This window comes from Vanacampus margaritifer, chromosome 4, assembly GCF_051991255.1.
Source record: "Vanacampus margaritifer isolate UIUO_Vmar chromosome 4, RoL_Vmar_1.0, whole genome shotgun sequence".
Classification (NCBI taxonomy): Eukaryota; Metazoa; Chordata; class Actinopteri; order Syngnathiformes; family Syngnathidae; genus Vanacampus; species Vanacampus margaritifer.
The window spans coordinates 16,343,083-16,362,360 of NC_135435.1; the positions used below are offsets into that span (position 1 = coordinate 16,343,083).

At 39.6% G+C, this 19,278-nt stretch overlaps 1 protein-coding gene across 2 annotated transcripts in view; it reads left to right on the plus strand.

Annotated features, from left to right (window-relative positions):
* aldh1a2 (aldehyde dehydrogenase 1 family, member A2) overlaps window positions 1-17,106 on the plus strand; it is a 33,883-nt gene extending 16,777 nt beyond the window's left edge. For both annotated transcript variants that reach the window (XM_077564366.1, XM_077564367.1), the window contains exons 3-13: window positions 75-215; window positions 615-744; window positions 3,571-3,632; window positions 5,033-5,161; window positions 6,473-6,586; window positions 10,364-10,466; window positions 11,330-11,514; window positions 11,614-11,778; window positions 13,164-13,321; window positions 14,338-14,412; window positions 16,270-17,106. In XM_077564366.1, coding sequence (XP_077420492.1) covers window positions 75-215; window positions 615-744; window positions 3,571-3,632; window positions 5,033-5,161; window positions 6,473-6,586; window positions 10,364-10,466; window positions 11,330-11,514; window positions 11,614-11,778; window positions 13,164-13,321; window positions 14,338-14,412; window positions 16,270-16,342 — 1,335 coding nt within the window. In that variant the 3' untranslated portion in view covers window positions 16,343-17,106. The remainder of the gene's footprint in view (window positions 1-74; window positions 216-614; window positions 745-3,570; window positions 3,633-5,032; window positions 5,162-6,472; window positions 6,587-10,363; window positions 10,467-11,329; window positions 11,515-11,613; window positions 11,779-13,163; window positions 13,322-14,337; window positions 14,413-16,269) is intronic.
* The last annotated feature ends 2,172 nt before the right edge of the window (window positions 17,107-19,278 follow it).

Here is a 19,278-nt window from a genome sequence, read left to right on the forward strand (position 1 = left end):
TTTGGGGGGTTATTGAAGAGTGAAGAGTTTCTATAGTTGAAATCATAAATTTGTTCCCTCCATCCCAATCTCAGGCCGATGTTGATAAAGCAGTGCAGGCAGCTCGTCTGGCCTTTTCATTGGGATCTGTGTGGCGAAGGATGGACGCGTCCGAGCGGGGACGACTGCTTGCCAAACTGGCTGATCTGGTGGAGAGAGACAGCATTTATCTGACTGTAAGGGAACTTTTAATTGATCCATTTCATGAAAAAAAAAAATTGTGGTCTTCAATGTTCATACTGCAATGAAACTAGAGTTGATCCATTATTCTCGGCCCACTGTCTGTTTCTCTTTATGATGTTTTTCTTGTTATTAAACGCTTTTTCATCCCTGCTAAAAAAGCATTTTTGACTTACTTCTGTGTCAAGCAAAAACAAATAAAATGTCTTTGCCCAGTAGGGAAACATATAACTGTAACTTAGAGGCTGTATTTGAAATGTCGTATTATCTTAGCTTCACATTTCAACCAGGGGTGAGTGCAAAAAAAGCGGAGCAGTATGGACTTATATGTGAGCAGCACACGGTTATGCAACATATTTCTCAAATGGCCCCATCCTCCCTTCATCTCTCCACAGACTATCGAGTCACTCAACAGTGGGAAGCCTTTTCTGCCCACTCTGTTTGTGGACCTTCAAGGGACCATTAAGACCTTGAGATACTTTGCTGGATACGCAGACAAGATCCACGGCACTTCCATTCCGATGGGTAAATACAAAGTGGACCTATGACAATGCACAATAAACGATAATATGATATGATATATTAAACTAGTCAGTTATCATATCCGGAGTCCCCAGAATGTGTCGAATTATTATGAGAACTAGAACAATTTTGAATGGGACTGCTGACTCTTTGGTAATGAGCTGAACAGTTTAAAATTTAAACCACTGGAATCGGTCAAGAAATGTGGAAGTTAACCATAATGATATAAGTGTCATCTAAGTGTCCTTTGGCATTTAACAACAATAAAAGTAGTAGGGGGAAAATAAATCACAGTTGATTTGATCCCACTGGGACAACTTGATTTATTACACGCATTTGACAGTTCACGGTTTAATTTGGAACTTGATCACATTTTGTGTTTATACAACATTTGCATTGTCAACAAGTGCCGAAAATTGTACCTCACTTTATTGATGAACTGATGACATACATGGTGTGTCAGAAAAGTTCCAGGACTTGTGTCCCATAAGATATATTTCAAATACAAGCAAATTTTTATTTCCGTTCACTGTACTTTGGTTCTTCAAATGTATCTTTTGTAACACCAGTCCTGGAACTTTTGAAGAGATAAACTGTAATTGAATTACTTCCCTGCTATGTAGGGAGAGCAATAATTTCCAACCATTGAAAGATCAAAAGAAATGCAGCGGGATATTATTCAATTTCACATAATTTCTCTGAAAATTATTATTCAATAACAACACATATATATTTGTTCAGTTATCTATGACAGGCAGATCAATTAAATGCTCTTCTACCAAATTGCAGTAGGGACAAACCGGTGTATCCACCTGTAGCCTTAATTAGTGCCTTGAGATACGATTGACTCAATTTACAATTGTTTTGAGATATGAGCCATCGTACGTCCAATTTTTTTGCTTTGACTTGTGAACTCGGCTGTTTAATGCCACTCCTATTTCAGGTTTACTGTCAAACTAAATATTAAAAAAAAACATTACACATTATCCATTTAAAACAACCACATAGATTAGCCTTTAGTCTACTATCTTAGTGCTAATGCTAGCTAGCATCTATGATTCAATGCTATAACCCAGGAAGCCAAAAAATGTTTAAGACACAAATGTAACAGTCCAGTTTTTCTGGGAAGTCGCTTCTGTGAGTGACTCTGTGCCCAAATTCCTTTTGTTCGAATGTCAGTTATGTTTCCCCTGACAAGCGAGGAGAAAGAAAATGACTCATCTCTCTCAAACTGGAGAAGGCGGAGCTAAATTACATCTCTCCAGTGTTAATCTACGACTCTTAAATAACTACGACTCTTAAATAACACCTGCTTTACACACAATTTAAAGAGGAAGTCAACGTTAAACATTTATTGACAATAATATAGTATGTGACCTAGTCTGAACATGACATTCTGATTAATATTACATTTGTGGAATGTAAGTTATGAAGCAAAATCCAGCCGTTTTTAATCCATCTTCGGGGGCGGCCATTTTGCCACTTGCTGTCGACTGAAGATGACGTCACAGTTGTTCAGGGCTCAGGCAACAACCAATCACAGCTCACCTGTTTTCTGATGCTGAGCTGTGATTGGTTGTTACCTGAGACCTGAGCACAGCAAGTGGCAAAATGGCCGCTTTCTGATATTGATAAAAACTACTGGATTTTGTTGCTGAACTTATATTTATATTTAACAAAAAAAAAAGTTTGCACTTCAAGAGTTAAAATCAACTCCCCAAAATTTCACACTGAAATTTTAACTCAAATTTTTGCTGTGTATGTATTAGAATGAATGAGATCATTTTCCAAAATCATTCAGCCCTTAAGTGAGCTATCAAAGTAGGAATCAATGCGAAGGCAAACATTTATTGTCCTGAGGAGACTGCCGCAAGTGTTGCCCCTCACATGCCGGTGAATGGGATGAGTGCGGGGGTGTAAAAGGGGAAAGTTGGCCGTCTGTATCAACAGGCGGCAAAAAAAAAAAAAAAAAAAAAAAGAATAAGAAAGCACATGGGAAACCTGCCGATACCGCCGTATTGTCCCTCTCAAAGCTTCTCTTGTACTCGGCTGCCAAACCAACCAGAGTGAGCGCTTTCCCAGGCCTTGAGTTGAATCGTTATTCCTCTCGTAGACTTCCAGAGTAAACAGACGAGGCTATTCCCGCTGCCTGAATGATCCAAGTGCTCGTATTTGGACATCTGTCGGCACGAGGAGCCGGACGCAACCATCAACAAGGCGTATTGAGGCTTCTACCGACGTTACGTTGATCAACACGGACAGTGTGAAACCAATGGGCGTCGCCCTTAAATTCAGCACATTTGTCGGTACATATTACTCTCTAATCTCCCAAAATCGAGTCAAGCAACCAGCACACGTCCAATTGCTTATTCCCCAAACAACAACAGCGTGTTTTGGGTTGTCTCCTGCTATTTTCCCATGATTTCAACCATGCTCGCCATTGATGATTCCCGTCCAAATGTATATTGAGGCAAGGTGTCAGCTGAGGGCTGTATTACAACATTTATACACACACTTTCCCAAATCAATTGTTTTCCGAGAGTGGCACACCCTCAAGTCATGCAAGAGGAATGAGAAAGCCTTTCCAGCATGACACCATGTCCGTGACCTTAAAACAGTTACACACATGCCTTGTGCTGTTCGCAACGTAATCTCTCACAGGGGTAAGAGGAAGCGGGAGTGTTGTGGGTGGATTCGCTTACGAACGAGCGTGAAGGGGCAGCGCGGGATGACCGTTTTCACATGTTGCACTCATTGAAACCAAAACCAGAGTTGGATAAACTTGTTTTCTCTGTGTGTCCGTGTGTGTGTGCACGTGTTCCTTCCCAGATGGAGAATATCTGACGTTTACCAGATATGAGCCCATTGGAGTTTGTGGACAAATTATCCCTGTGAGTATAACAATGTGCGCAAGTGACAGCCATCATCATGCAAATGGTCTTTTAAGCAAGTGAGAGGTACGAGTGTGGGAGTATTTCGAGATAGGAGCAGACTTTCGTTGGCTCATTTGCCTTGATTTGCAAGTGCAAGCTTGACATCATTCAACTCTTCACAAGGAGCAGCAGTTTTGGCAAATTTTGAACAGATTACCATAAAAGTGGCTTCAGGCTTTTTGCCACACCCTGGTGATGTTTGCTGTGAAGTCCACTTAGCTTAATGCTACTAAACAATGCAAATCGTAGCGTGTGAAATCAATAGTCGCGGTTTTAAGAGTGCGAGTGCATTTTGATTTTTCCACGACAATTTTCTTCGCCATGGGCCCAAAGAAAGACAACAGTGCCAGTGGCAGCAAAGAAAAACATACGGTGCTACGAACAACAGTGGAATTAGGAAGGAGATTATTGCGCTACCGTGACTACTTCTGTAAATACTGGCACGAGGACCCCCCTTAGCTGTTCAACTACGTGCCTTACGTTAAACATCGCACGCAAAGACCGCTTAGTAGTCTAACAATATGCCCAATGTAAAATACACAAACTCAGCATTGAACTAAAGCTAGCATTAACATAACATTTGTCATCCACTGATGTCATCACACCACAACAAAAAAGTATTTTTTATTGTTTAAATACTATACTGTACTGTAAATGTAAAAAACATAAATAGAAATTAAAATAGGAATTTTCTGTTTTTGGAGCTTGGGAACGGATTAATTGCATTTACATTATTTCCTACGGGAAAAAATGTTTTGGAGGTTGAACAATTCGGACTTTGAACACTTCGCAGGAACGAATTATGTTCAAACTCCGAGGTACCACTGTACTCCAAAGGGCATCAGGTCAAATTAATAATGGATCAAAAATGAACAAACAACAATTAATAACAAATGCATTCAGACTTTATTTGACTAAAGTCAACAACACAACTATAACATGACTTGAGGTTGGATTAACAGCCGCTGATATTGTTGTTTTTTAAACATAGAAAATAATTTAACAAGGATATTAAATATTAAAAACAAAGTGTTAGTGTCTTGAGGCAAATGAGCACCGGTTGAACCTGCTACTTCTCTCATTATAATAAACAACCAGAAGAATACTAATGTTTAATAAAAGTTCCAGTGACACCATTGCCAAATATTTGGTAAAACTGCTTTTTTGTTTTTTAAATTCGAGTCAAGTGTCTTCACGTGTTCATCACAATGCGCCATTTTCTTACTTGACTTATGTTTAGACCGACTGAAAGCGAGAGTAAATGACTAGAGAGCGATGACTTATGTGCTTGACCTGTGACCACGCAGTGCCTCCTTCGAATGCATGAGGTCTTTTTCCTGTGTGTGTGTCACGCATAGTGGAACTTCCCTCTGTTGATGACGGCGTGGAAGCTGGGACCGGCGCTGGCATGTGGAAACACGGTCATCCTCAAACCTGCTGAGCAGACGCCGCTCACTTGCCTCTACATGGCGGCTCTCGTCAAGGAGGTAACACACCTGATTCAGGTCAATTCGGACCATGTCGGAATTAAAAATCTACGCCCTCAAAATAGTTGGGTCAAAAAATAACCCAATTTGCGTCAAAAATTGACCGATGGACTACTTGGATCAATTTGGCCCAACTTTTCTGGGTTATTTTACACAAAACAACCCCCCAAAATTGGGTTGTTACAAAACAACTGCCCAACATTGGGTTGTTACAAAACAAACCCCAAAATTGTTTTTTTTTGCAAGAAATAACCCCCCAAAATTGTGATGGGATTGGTGTTTTTTTTTTTTATTTAGACTTTTTGGCTTAAAGGACTAACCGAAAAAAAGTTGTTCTGGGCCGTTTTTGACACAATTTTTTTTTTTACCCAACTGGTCTGAGAGTGTAGGTACACAAGTAAATTAATAAATAACCCACAAAACAACCCAACAACAAAAATCGGGTTGGTTTGTGGATTATACCTTTTGACCCAAGTGTAATAAATAAACCCACAAAACAAGCCAATTTGGGGGATTGTATTTGAGGGTTTTTCATTTTAACTTTTTAACGTTTTTGGGTTAAGTAAATAAGCCAAAATGTTGTCGGTTCCTTTTTGACCCAACTGTTTTTAGAATGTAGGTCTGTATGAAATATTTGAAATATAATTTGATAACATTTTAATTTTGCGTTATAGTGTCTTATGACAATTTTTCGAAATAAATGAAATGATCACAATTTTTTAAAATTAATTTTATCTAATTTTAAGGAAACATACTATATCGTAAAGCACTATGCAGAAACATCTGCATTATCATACCATACAATGACATACATAATGATAATGACATCAATCATATCATTTATCATTGGTTTTATTTCATTCTCACACCTATTGGTAATTGATAATGAATCGAATCGAGAAGCAGTATCTGCCATAAAACCAGAACGGCAATTCTTGTCAATTTGTTTTTCAACTTTTGGCATGAACACATTTGCGTGGCAATCCAATTTAGGTAGTGACAAGGTAGTAAAGCTCGGAAATTGAATCAAACAAAAATGGGAAAAGAAACAAGTAAATGTCATCCACACAGGATTAGCATGCTCACTTGAGTACACATCACAAGTATGCTGATGAGATTAGAACAATATTATCCTGGTTTATCTCATCCTGCAAATCTGGAGACTATCTGTCTGTGTCCTTCCTCTCGTTTGACGTTTTGTGCTGGTAGGGAGGTTGGGTTGGGTCCGGATTCTCCCGCACTGCCTGTGGTTTTACTTGGCTCTGCTGTCATCTCCGCTAAGGCTTGTTTCCTCTCATATTGTTTTGACAGGCCGGCTTTCCACCGGGAGTCGTCAATATTTTGCCGGGATTCGGGCCAACGGCGGGAGCGGCGATCGCTTCGCACATGGGCATCGACAAAGTGGCGTTCACAGGCTCGACAGAGGTACGTTTGGATGTGGAAATCCAGCTGATGGTGACACGGTGACCAACATGTGCAACACAGGGAAGCGTGCTGGCTAATTAGAAGACATTGTGCCGGCATTTGAGCCGAAATGGCAAACAAATGGAGTCTTATATAAATGGTCATTATTCCTTTTGGCAGACATCTCTGATTTTATCTTGCACATGTGCACATATTTGCTCTGTCAAGAGTATACAAACACATCTGTCTCAGACACTGGTCCTCCTCTGTTAACCCTCCACATGACATCCACACACTATTGTATTTACATGACAGGGAAACTGTTCACAAGTGAAATGATCAAGTACAGTACATGCCATGTTAGCGGATGGATCCAACTGCATTCTTTGGCAACTCAGCAGATTCCTCTCCTGCAGACCATTAATACATATCTGATAGCGCCAACTGTGTGCTAACCTCGATGATAAAAGCTTTTACCGTAAACCAAAAGCAGAGCGAATGGTTGACTGTTGCCAGCCTGTATTTCACAAGCTCCTTTTTGTCAAATGAGCCGTGACCTGTTTGGAATATGCAGTCTATACGGTCTGTTTTGACTCTAGGGGTACGCACAGGTATGTGTAGTTAGCTGCCCTATGATAAGCCCCCCACATCAAGATCACAAGGAGCTAAAAGCAGCGGTTACAAAAGCAGAGAGATAGCCTACCTTAAATCTTCAATATGACCTGCCCGGTTGTTCAAAACTCAGTTATTTTTTAACCGACTATTAACTTCAACGGCACGTTAGCTTGTTGTTCAAAACTTAGGTTAACTTCAAAAGGCTGCCAACTTGAAGTTAAAGTGTGGTTAACTCTCAAGCTAGAGTTTGTGGCTAATGCTGTGTTCATGCTAGTTCAGCGCAGGAAGTCTATCATGGGCTTGACTTTGACATTGATGATTATTCTGATGAAGAGTTTCGTATCCGCTACCACTTCGGGAAGGCATCGATTGTTTTCCTGTGCAATCCACTGGAAGGTCAACTGCAACAACCGACAAGAGGACACGAATGTACAGATTGTTGGAGATACTGTAGGTAGATAAGATCAGCGTATCGAGGATCGTTAGGGAAGTGACGGATGCCTTGGTGAGAAGGTGAAACGATTTTATTTCATGACTGATAAAATAAAGGTGAGTTGTTCAAGCCAGGTGTTTTTCCAAAGGTACTCGGGTGTATCGATGGAACCCATATTCGTATACAAGCCCTCAGGGTTGGACTCTGGGCTCCAGCCTTTGTCTGTGGAGTTTTGTTTGTGCAGCTGTTGACAGTTGTGAATGTGCACGTGAATCTTGTTTGTACCCCACCTCTTGCCGAAAGCCCGCCAGGATGGATGGGAAAACTAAGGGCCAAATCCATGTCCAACGAGTTCTACAGAAATAGACGTTAATGAAAAGATGTTGTACAAACTGTTTTCCCTCTCACGCAATCTTGCATCAAGGCACCTACACATAGTAAGACAAACATATTTTTTTGTTGTTAATCATCTCATCTTGATTGAACATTTCCCTTGTGAGTGGCCAGCGTGTTTTTTCCCCCTCCAAGTTTTCCTGATGTTTTGTGTGATCTGGAGTCAATTAGTGTGGAAAAGAGCCAGTGCTGTCAGAAGCTGCCCATGCCCAGACAGTGAGTCACCCCAAATATAGTAGCGGGATATCGCAGGGAGAGGAGCATCTCCTCGCCGAGTGCAGTTTGGTGCTGGGTTACGTGTGGCTGCAGGTGGATTTGGGTCGGACTCCCCTACGGCGATTCACATGACGCTGTGACTCCTTGTGGGGGAATCTGGCAGCTCAGCATGCTGTGTTTACCTCTCATTGCGGACACGCTCTCTTCCCCTTAGTCAGCCGCTACGCTGATCAAAGACAAATGAATCCAAGGCAAATGTTGTGCTGTCTGATTAAACTTGTGGTGCAGCGCCAACAACGCACACCTGACTGTTGAGGAACCATACTGAGAGAAAGTCTTTTGTTTACTGAGGTGGTTTTCTTGGATAAAATAACAGTTTGCTTTTACTTCACTTGCCAGAGGAAATACACTCTGGCAGGTTCTAAGGACAATAAATCTGCCTTTACAAAGACAACAATGCTCTTTCCCTCAAGTGTCACTGACACACCAAGTGAGTGAAGTGCATCTTCTGTTTCAATTTAATTATAACTGTTTTGATTTAGTTATAACTATTTAGAATTGGACATAATTGCTTTGATTTACTTAGTATAGTTCTGTGTGAGAATTCAAATGTTGTCAGGGGGTGGTTTTCTCTTTTCACAAAATCCTGAAACCATTTGGTGATTTGTATTGTGGTACCATGTGACTGTCTGGGAGGGACTTTGAAGGACAAAAAGAATATTAGTGACGAGCAGAGGGAGGGGCGTTACAGATGAGAAACGAGATGGAGCCGCTTGGCTGCATCCTCTCTGTCCACAAGCTTGTGATAATAAATCCTTAAGGAAAAGCCTGAATTCACCGATCTCATTGTCTGTTTTGATAATCAACATCATGAACACGGGAAAAGTAAGAATTCATCTTACTTCAAATGGTGACCCTGACGTTCGAAGTGACGTAATGGTTGAGCCCGTTGTCCACTCGCTAGTTCACTAGACTGCTAGCTTAGCTTGTTACATTTTCCTAAAGTGCCTTTGTTGTGTGGACCCATTCGCGGCAAAATGGAAGTTCCAGCTGACAGTGCGCGGGCTAGCTAGCAGGCTAGCTAGTGGGTGTGGGGCCACACAACATAGACATGGTAACTTCAATGGATAACAAAGAACTAATTAAATTTCAGGGAAGATATATTTTTCAGTGTTGTAGGCTAGCTAGCTGCTAGCAAACTAGAGCCGGCTGGTAGACCGGCGACGGGGCCATCCAATTCGCCACTACCTCGCTCCGTGCGCCACGCATAAGTCCACACAACAGAAACACTGTTGTTTGAATAACACAAAACACATAACATTTCAGAAAATATGTTTTTTTTGTTGGTTGTAGGATTAGCTTTTTAGCTAACTTTATACTGTAGTCATAGAAAAGGATCAAGTAAAGTTATTTACTCAGTAACTCGCAATTGTGCAGGATAGTCACTAATCGAATGTTGACGCTTAGCACTTATATACTGGAGGAGGGCCAGAAAGCCCGAATGCATCACTGGGATTCATTTCAGTCACACCCACAGAATCCGGACAACTGAAATTTTAAAGAGTTTTACGCAATCTCAACAATTCAGTACTACTTTTGTTCTCAAGTCTTTAGCCTACGCATGTTTTCGGCAATTACCTTCGAACATATAAAATATTTAGAAATTAATCTTTTTCTCTCTTTTTTGGTCAGGTTGTTTTTTCAAATAACAGCTGAATTAGAACCAACAGTGGTATAGAACCAACAAGTATACCTAATGAAGTGGCCAAGGACCGTTTCTCCAGATTAAGAGACCACCCCAACGTGATTTACTTGCTCTTCCTAAAGTGCTTTCAAGTTCCATTGCTGATGAAATAGATGACAGTATTATGCATTCAAAAGTAGTATACCTAAAGTAAACTTCCCGACTGATACATGAGCACTAGCTCACTTTTCTCTTTTGGCGAGTTGACAACCAGCCACCCACACAATACTTTCACGCTTCCTCCCTCCTCACAAATCTTTTCGTTACTACCTCCACAACTCATAGTGCTGCTGGAAGACTGCACTACTGAAGGAATGTAAGGACTCCACTTGATTTAGTGAGGAGGCATTGGGCCTGCGTCACTATGAGTAAACGTATATATTGTGTTTCCCTTTAGGTTGGAAAACTGATCCAGGAAGCAGCTGGGAAGACTAACCTGAAGAGAGTGACGCTGGAGCTGGGAGGCAAGAATCCGAACATCATATTTGCAGATGCCGACTGTAAGTTTACGAGTGGTGTTTTCCTCACTTGTGCATTGTAGGGCGAGTGTGAAGTGACAGTGGCAACAACAATGAATTTTTAGATACAATTCAGAGACATTTTCTCTCGTTGCCCTTTGAGTCCAAATCAACATCAAATGTTACGTCCTTCTAGAAAATAACAACCCCAAATATTTTTGCTCCATTCCTTACCTTTCTTAACACCCATGTGTTGTATTCTCTGGACCCTTAATCCATAGAAATATGCGCAAGGTGTGAGAACCCAAACATCAGATGATGTTGGATGGATGATTTTCAGATAGATTTGAAGTGGCTCACCAAACTGTGCGAGGCGAGGCGTTAAAATGCTTTCAACAGCCGCGAGAGGGACTCCCCGAGGTCTGTAAATCAAGAAAGTAGACCTAGACTCAGTCGGGTGCTTTGGCCGAGACCCATAAATCACGGAGGTCTGTTAACCCTTTGTGCGGAACAGCAGGGTCTTGTCTCTCAGTTGTCATACGCAGACAAGAATTTTGAATGCCTTGCAGACGTGACGATTTCTCTTACATTCATTTTTCCATCTTGGTGGGCCTCCAAAAACAGTTGGGTCAAACATAACCCAAATATGGATCCAAAAAATTGACCCAACTTTCTGGGTTGTTTTATACAAAATGACCCAATTTTTTTTACCCAAGTAAAGGATCTGACCAATATTTAGTTGTTTTACACTAATACCCATTTCTTGACGTTTTGTACAAAATGACTCAAGTAGCGGATCAATCCATTTTTGACCCATAATTGGGTTATTTTTGACCCAACTGTTTTTAGAGTGTGTTAGTGATGCTTTGAACGACCTTTAAATTGATGACCTGCTCCTTCCTCAGTGGATCTGGCTGTTGAACAAGCCCACCAGGGCGCGTTCTTCAACGCGGGCCAGTGTTGCACCGCAGGTTCGCGCATCTTCGTAGAGGAGCCCATCTATGAGGAGTTTGTCCGCAGGAGCGTGGAGCGAGCCAAGAGGAGGACGGTAGGCAGCCCGTTTGATCCCACCGCGGAGCAGGGTCCACAGGTGAGAGTGAAAACTTTTCTTTTTTTTCTGATTGGGGCTTGTATCTTTTTTGAAAATCACACTCACTCCTCTTTGATTGCGTGTGTTCTCTGTTAACAGATCAGTCGGGAGCATCAGAATCGCGTGCTGGAGTTCGTTGAGAGTGGAATCAGTGAAGGCGCAAAACTGGAGTGTGGAGGCAAAGCTTTGGCCGTGAAGGGCTTCTTCATTGAGCCCACGGTGTTCTCCAACGTGAGGGACGACATGCGCATTGCCAGAGAAGAGGTACTAACAGAAACCTTAAATGTCTAATGGTGGTCAATTTCATTTTTTGGGACAAATCGGTACAATCGTCTTTCTCTATGAGTGAAGTGTTGTAAAACTACACTTCTTCCCTTATTCTGCGGGAGCCGTGCTGCATGATGTCACCTTAAGATTGAAATTCAGGATGTTTTTTTAAAAAGAAATAATGAGTGAAAGTAGTTAGGTTGGATACATTTGAGTAAGTCTTTTTTTAAATTGAAAAATGTACTAATTAATTTCCACATATTACACGGTTTAGTCAACAGATCTGGGCTAAGTTCAGCCTGGGGTCCAAATGCGGCCCACCCACAGACTCTGGCCGGGCCTCACAGTAAAACGTAAAATGTGCTGTGCTTAAAAAATCTAATGGTAGCAAGCAAGAGCAACGACTTTTTTAATTTTATATATTATATTATTTTATTGCAATGTTGGCAACTTAGCGATGGTTTTACTATGTTTAGAGACTTTCCCGACCCATTCAGCAATTATTAAAAGAATAATAAAAAAAATAATAAATAAAAAATAAAAAAATAAAATATATATATATATATATATATATATATATATATATATATATATGGGGGGATCGAACCTGTGCCACAACTATGTTTGGGAACGCAGAGCCTGACCAGCGAGCTAAAATTCCAGACACAGCTCAGCACCGTAGTTGAAGGGACAGGAAGTGGGATAAAATGTGATCTACTTCTTTTTTTTTTTTTTAATAGTTATATTTGTTTAATATGCAACAATAAAAACACAGACACAAATGAAGATGAAGAAGGAAATGCAAACTAACCGCAGTACACAGTTTCAACACAAGCCAAAAATGTCTTCAATTTTGACAACATTTGTTAAAACAAATATTATTTCAGCTGTTCTTATCACCAGACACTGATTTTTGTAAAAAAAGAAAAAAAGAAAGAAGAAAAAAAAGGGAAAAAAATGCTACATACAATGTGCACCAAGAATGGGAATGTGTGGTGGAATGCATTTTGGTCCCATTCAACATTGCATATCTATTTCTTATAATGAAAGAATATTATGATAAAATAATTTTAAAAAAATAATAATAATAAATGTAAAGCAGTCAAACAAATAAAGTCAAAAGTTTTTTTTTTTGTTTTTTTTAAAGGAGTAATTTCCAAATGTTTTAATGAGAGTAATAAAAAAAAAAGGTGAATGAGTTCTTCATTGGGCCATTCCTCAATCTCCAATGAGTTTCATGGAAAAGTAGTTCTTGCTCATTCTCACTACCAGACAACCAAACTGTGATGAAAACATAACCGCCTTGGCGGAGGTAACAATTCAGTCAATCACCATTAAAACCTCTGAGTGAGCCATGTGTATGTTTTTGAAATGCTTTGCAGATTTTTGGACCAGTTCAGCAGATCATGAAGTTCAAAACGATGGAGGAAGCGATCGAGCGAGCCAACAACACGGACTACGGTTTGGCCGCGGCGGTATTCACGAGCGACATCAACAAAGCCATGACCATTTCCACGGCCATGCAGGCTGGCACTGTCTGGTGAGTTTCATTTACTCTTCCACTCCTTCACTCCTCTCCTGCACACTTGGCCCTCGCTAACTGTACGCTGGCCATTTGCCATTTCACCATCATTACACAAAAAATGTTTCCTTTCCTGTTTTGTTTTCCTTTTCTACCCCGCAGCGTAGATGTTGTAGATGTAAAACACGCCAAGGGAGTACAACACACAACTACAACAAAATTGTATACAATATATATAAATTGACACTTTAATTTCATTATTTGTAATGAAATGGCTATAAAATGTTTCTTCTTGATTTCACCCCAAATTGTTGAGTTTTTATTTGTGTAATCATGTGCAGATGGCTCTGGCTCAAGGGGTTTTCTAACTAACATTCAACATGAGCCAGATATTTTTCACCACTTAGTTGACTTTAATCCTACCATAGCTAAAGCTACATTTCCAATATGTTCCCGCCGGCCACGGCAGCCGCGTTCTGACCACCGAACAGGATTGGGCGTGGTAAGCCGTGATTGCCGTGGATGCCCGGCGAGGCTGTGCGGATGAGAGACCCGCTGGGCCGTGGAAAAATGGGATGCATGAAACTAATCTGGACAGGATGTAATATATTTTTTTACTGTTACTAACAAATTGTCTGATTTTAACCATGACTGCCCACAATGGGTTGCAATGGGTTCAGCAACGTCTCACATTGAATTAAAATGTCCGCAATAAACTAGCACCAATTTGTGACATCTCCTCCAAATGAAGTCTTTATTCCGCTTTTGAATTTCTCCTGCATTGAATAACTCCACGTTGTCTATCCCAGATGGCTGAAGTTAAGCAACTCCCAAATATGCAACTGACTGCTTTCAGCTGTGTTTGCTAAAAACTAATGGGATTATGTTATCAAATCCAGAGGGTGGCTAAAATAGCAATGGCGCTGGTGATGATATGTTCCTACATCCATCTTCATGAACGCTGCTCTGATATTCTGCTTCGGCCAAAAATTCCACGCACAAGAGTAATAATGAATATTTTGTGTACTCTTCAGGATAAACTGCTACAACGCTCTCAGCACACAGTGTCCATTTGGAGGATATAAAATGTCTGGCAATGGACGTGAATTGTGAGTATAACTTGTCCACTGAGTGTACACAATGAACCACAACATCACTAATATTGACTTTAGGGATTTGTTTAGAGAGGATATGACTATATTCCTATGCCAAGAGTCTTTTGCAGCTAGTCACTGAGCAAAATGTGAAAAAATAAATAAATAAATTCCACCTTTTAATACAACCACCATTACTGAAGCCATTAATATTAAAAAATAAATAGATAAAACAGTATGAAATGTCATCTGGAGCAGTTCCAAAGCAATATTAATCTAGTAACATGACAAAAACATTAACAAATTAAACCGTTTTTAATTCCATGGACAAGCAATACTGATTTTGAAAATCCTGGGCAGTTTACATGGTGATGTCAACACGTAGAGGCTCAAATCTAGTTGGACAAAAATCTACAAAACACTATGAAATGATGAGAACCGGATTTGGATGTCAGAACAAACCCTATCACCATTCTATGCTAACGCAGTAGTAGAGTCATAATTACAGTAAATATTTGAGGCCGTAAATATAAAGCATCAAATGAAGGCCAATAACGTATTCTTGAGTCGCTGAGCAAATTAGTTGATGGCAAGCCATTCGTAAGATCCGAGTGTCATATGTCGGGATCTGCGAAATTTGGCCTGGTGAATTCGAATACAGTGACACCTTATCACGCAAGTGCACAGAATTACAAGTTTTCAAAATTACGAGCCATCGACAACAAAAACCAAAACAACTGCCCAACATCTTGCGTTGTACACACAAATTCAGATAAAGTCAGTTGTAAGATCGACCTCGAAAGCAATTAAACTCATAAATGAAGGTACCATTGTAGTATGTTTAGATATGGCCAATATCAAAAAGTCACGAAAAAAGTTGAAAGCTAGCACACCATTTTTATTTAATTTAAAATAGAAATGTTGATAACACACTATATTTTCAATGTTTTTTTTATGTACATGATTTTCTAAAACAAAATTAAATAAGAGTGCATATTATGAGATCTTACACAATTTTTTGTTTAAAATGTTTTAGTTGAGTGCTACAAATTCTCACACAATCTTACATTTAAAAAAAAGTCTTGATATCACACTACAACTAAAAACGTTTTGCTTAGATTATCTTTTTGCTGTGATGATAACACCAAAATGAGCTCCAACTAATCCAAACACACTATTTTGATTAATATTACATTAGTGGAATATGAATTAAGCAGAAAAATCCACCAGTTTTTATCCATCTCAATGGGCGGCCATTTTGCTCTGTACTGCCACCTGCTGATGTGATGTCAATTCAGTCCATATACATGGTTGATGATTATTACTGAAAATGTGCATATTAGGAGACATTGCGTTAAACTGTTTTTCTACTCTTAAGTTTTCCTTATTTTTCGGGCTTAGCTAAATCAGTGTACAGCAACACACTTAGCATCAATCATAAATCCCTCCGTGATTGTCTGCCGCAACTGTTCGCCTAAAGTCGCCTAAACCCAAACTGGTTATGGTAAAGTGTGGTATTTTATTTTTAATCCGCAATATGTTTGAAACATACAGAGGATCAAAATTTCATTCTCAAGGGCTGAAAAATGACAACAATATGACAAAACAATAACAATAAAATCTCCATTCATATACAGTAGCTAGCTCGCATGCTAGTTGGTGGCTAGCATAGCGCCTCTTATCACGAGTGGAAAACTGGAAAGCCCCGTGGCAACCTTTGCGACTCCAACATGTAGGGATGTGTATAAGAAGTATCGACTGTACTTTTCAGATTGTGATAGTGTCATTTGATTAAAAAGCCATCAAAAAGCTCCTGAGAATGGAAGACATGATTAGCATCTCAGTGCTAATGTTTGCTGTTGTGCATTTCAGGGGAGAGAGTGGCTTAAGGGAGTACTCAGAGGTGAAGACCATCACCATGAAGATGGTCGCCAAGAACTCTTAAAGCATCCTCTCGTTTTTGGAAGAGGAGGTAGCATCTTCCTCAGTACCGACGGGTGACAAACCCTCAAGATCTCCATGGTGACTACAGGCTGTGACCGCTCTCCGCCCCTTGACTGCCCTCACCCCCTTGCACCCCTCGGACCGTCGGCCAGTGGTGACTTCCAGCTGACCTGAGTGTGTGCACCGGACAACCACTGAAGCACCCCTTTTACCTCCTCCACTAACTCCACTAAAGCACTCACAAAAGACAATGGGGCAAAAGCCAATAACCTCCAACCGCTACATCCTTATCCCCACCTACACCTCCCACTTGAGTGCGTTGAAGCTGCTGCCAGACTCCGTCGCCACACTTGCAATCAAACATTTCAATAACGCTTGTGTTGTGTTGGAGGCAGTGCCATCAAACCTCACGCGTCGTCGCTTTTCACTAGAACATATGCAAGCATATGTAATACCCTGGTTTCAAGACCTCTGATGATGTCATCAGCCTCGGTTATGAATGGATGAAATGTTAATTCCGAATTGATTTCTAATTGTCTTTGTTTTAATTTGACTTAACACTGTATGACCGCCTTTGACTTTGATTTGAACCTCTTTAAAAAAACTTTTACTCTCACCTGCTAAAAGAGGGCTAGATGTATTTGAAATGTTATGTAACTGATCGTCATTGATGTCCATCGATGTTATGTTTATACAACCATATGCTATAAAATTATAAAATGACCATATTTTTGTTTTCAGTAAAAAATAAAAAAAATAAATGAATTGTTGGTCTGTGCGTCATTACTTGGGCTTGAATTCTAAATGATACATTGGCTGCTCCAATTCTAGTAATTCAATTATTTGAGATATACACCAAAGAGGTAACATTATGTATCAAATCAACCTTGTATGTTTGTTGCTTATATCTATTTGTATTTATATTTAGTTACTTCCCTAGAAGCTGAAAATGCTGATTCATGCTGTTGCTGATTCAAAAGGAATCACTGTAATACCCAATTCTCAACTACTCCATTTTATTTATAGAACACTTTAAAACAACCGCAGCTGAAAAAGTGGCAACTGACATAGTTTAAACACAATAAAGCACTCACAAAGTCAAAACCAATTATAAGACACTAAAATAAAGGCTCATGCTCTTTTGAAATGTCCAGGAATAAAAATGGCTTTTGTGCAGTGGGGGGGTCAATCCATAGTTTGGAATAAGTTACAGAAAAAGCGCTTTAAAAAAGTTTACTATCAAACTAAACATAAAACAAAGATAATTACAATATATGTATATTTAAAACAACCAAACTATGTTGCCTTAATTAAGAACGTCCCCCGCTAACTGAATGGTAATGCTTAATGAAAATTAACATTGGCATGCTAAAGGTTAGCATTGTTAGTTGTGGTTTTAGAACACTACAAACAATAGATATTTGAACACAAATGGAACAACACGTGTAGATATATAACAAGACTCTAATGAACAATGAGTAATATTACAACCACTTGCTGAGTAGTAGTAGAAGTTGTCTATTCTTCTTCGTATCTGTATGACAGGCGCCACACACTGAATTGGATTGCAGCTAGTGCTAATTTGCATATTGTATGCTTTTATTTTCAATCCGTGACTAGTTTTGCGACACCAGGCCTGGATCCTCTCTGGTTCACCTCGTCCTTTAACTTTTTCAGACAGTCAAAGAAAAGTTTTATTTTGAAACTCAGGTGCATCCGGATGTACCTCTGTACATGTCAAACTGCTTGTCTAGCTCATGTGATGCAGTGAGCAGTAAAAAAATAAATAAAATAAAAAGTATACCCATAAGCTAGCAAAATTGAACCAAAGAGCTTCTTCAGAAAGGGGAAAATGATGAGACAGAAGAAGTGCCTAGACTTTCCGAGAAAAGGAAGCTACATTTAAGAGACAATATCAGCCATCCCACTTACGGCTTTCTCACACATCAAGACCGCTTTGCGTAATATGTCGCGACAGGCTCACAAAAAAGGTAACAAAGCCTCCAAAACCATCAAAAAGCATCGAGTACCTTGCTTCCATTTCCAATATTCTCTCTTCATGAAGCAGGATTTTTCATGCTTTAGGCACGTGGGAGAAAACTCATGAATGTGTAAACGCCGCATAGAAGGGATATTTTCCCTGACGTTCAAACCAAGAACCTCGAGACCAGGGGTCTGCAACCTGTGGCTCTGGAGCCATATTTGGCTCTTTAGTCCCTCTCCTCGAGCTCCCTGTAGATCTCTAAAAAAAATTAGGAGAAATAAATATATCTATTTTTATTTATTTTAGATGAAATTGTATTTAAATGAAATGATTAAATAATGAATCAATAATTAAATATTCAAAAAATGTCAGAGTCCAAATGTTTAAGTTGTCAGAAAAAGAGAGGCGAAAGGGAGGTGAAAAGGTTTTTAAAAATACCTTTAAAAAATGTCCAAAAAGGAAGAGGAAAAAGCTGAAATTTTGATTAAAACTTTCTTGAAATTGTCAGAGAATTGAATAAAAAGGGCATAGTAGAAAACATTCAAAGAGTAAACATAACATGTTCATAAGCAAAAGAAGAAATCCCAAAAATGACCATAAAATGTCTACAAAACTGCCCAAAAAATTGAGAGCAAAAAAAGGCCGAACACTTTCCTTTCTTTTCTTTGGTCCTTCCTCGGGTCTCCTGACGGCCTCACGACTCTGGCTGGAAGTGTTTGGTTTAGGTGAACGGTATGGGATTTTTTAATAGGTTTTAGGTGAACTAATGAATACACACTCACACGCACGCACACAAGCACGCACATACACATTCTCACCCACATACAACAACAACAAAAAAGAAAAAAAAGAGAGCAATGATGATGACATGTGAAATCGGTAAAATTACAGAATGAACAATACTGAGCTCTCCAGAAAATAAAAAAAAATTTAAATTTAAAAAATAAATTAAA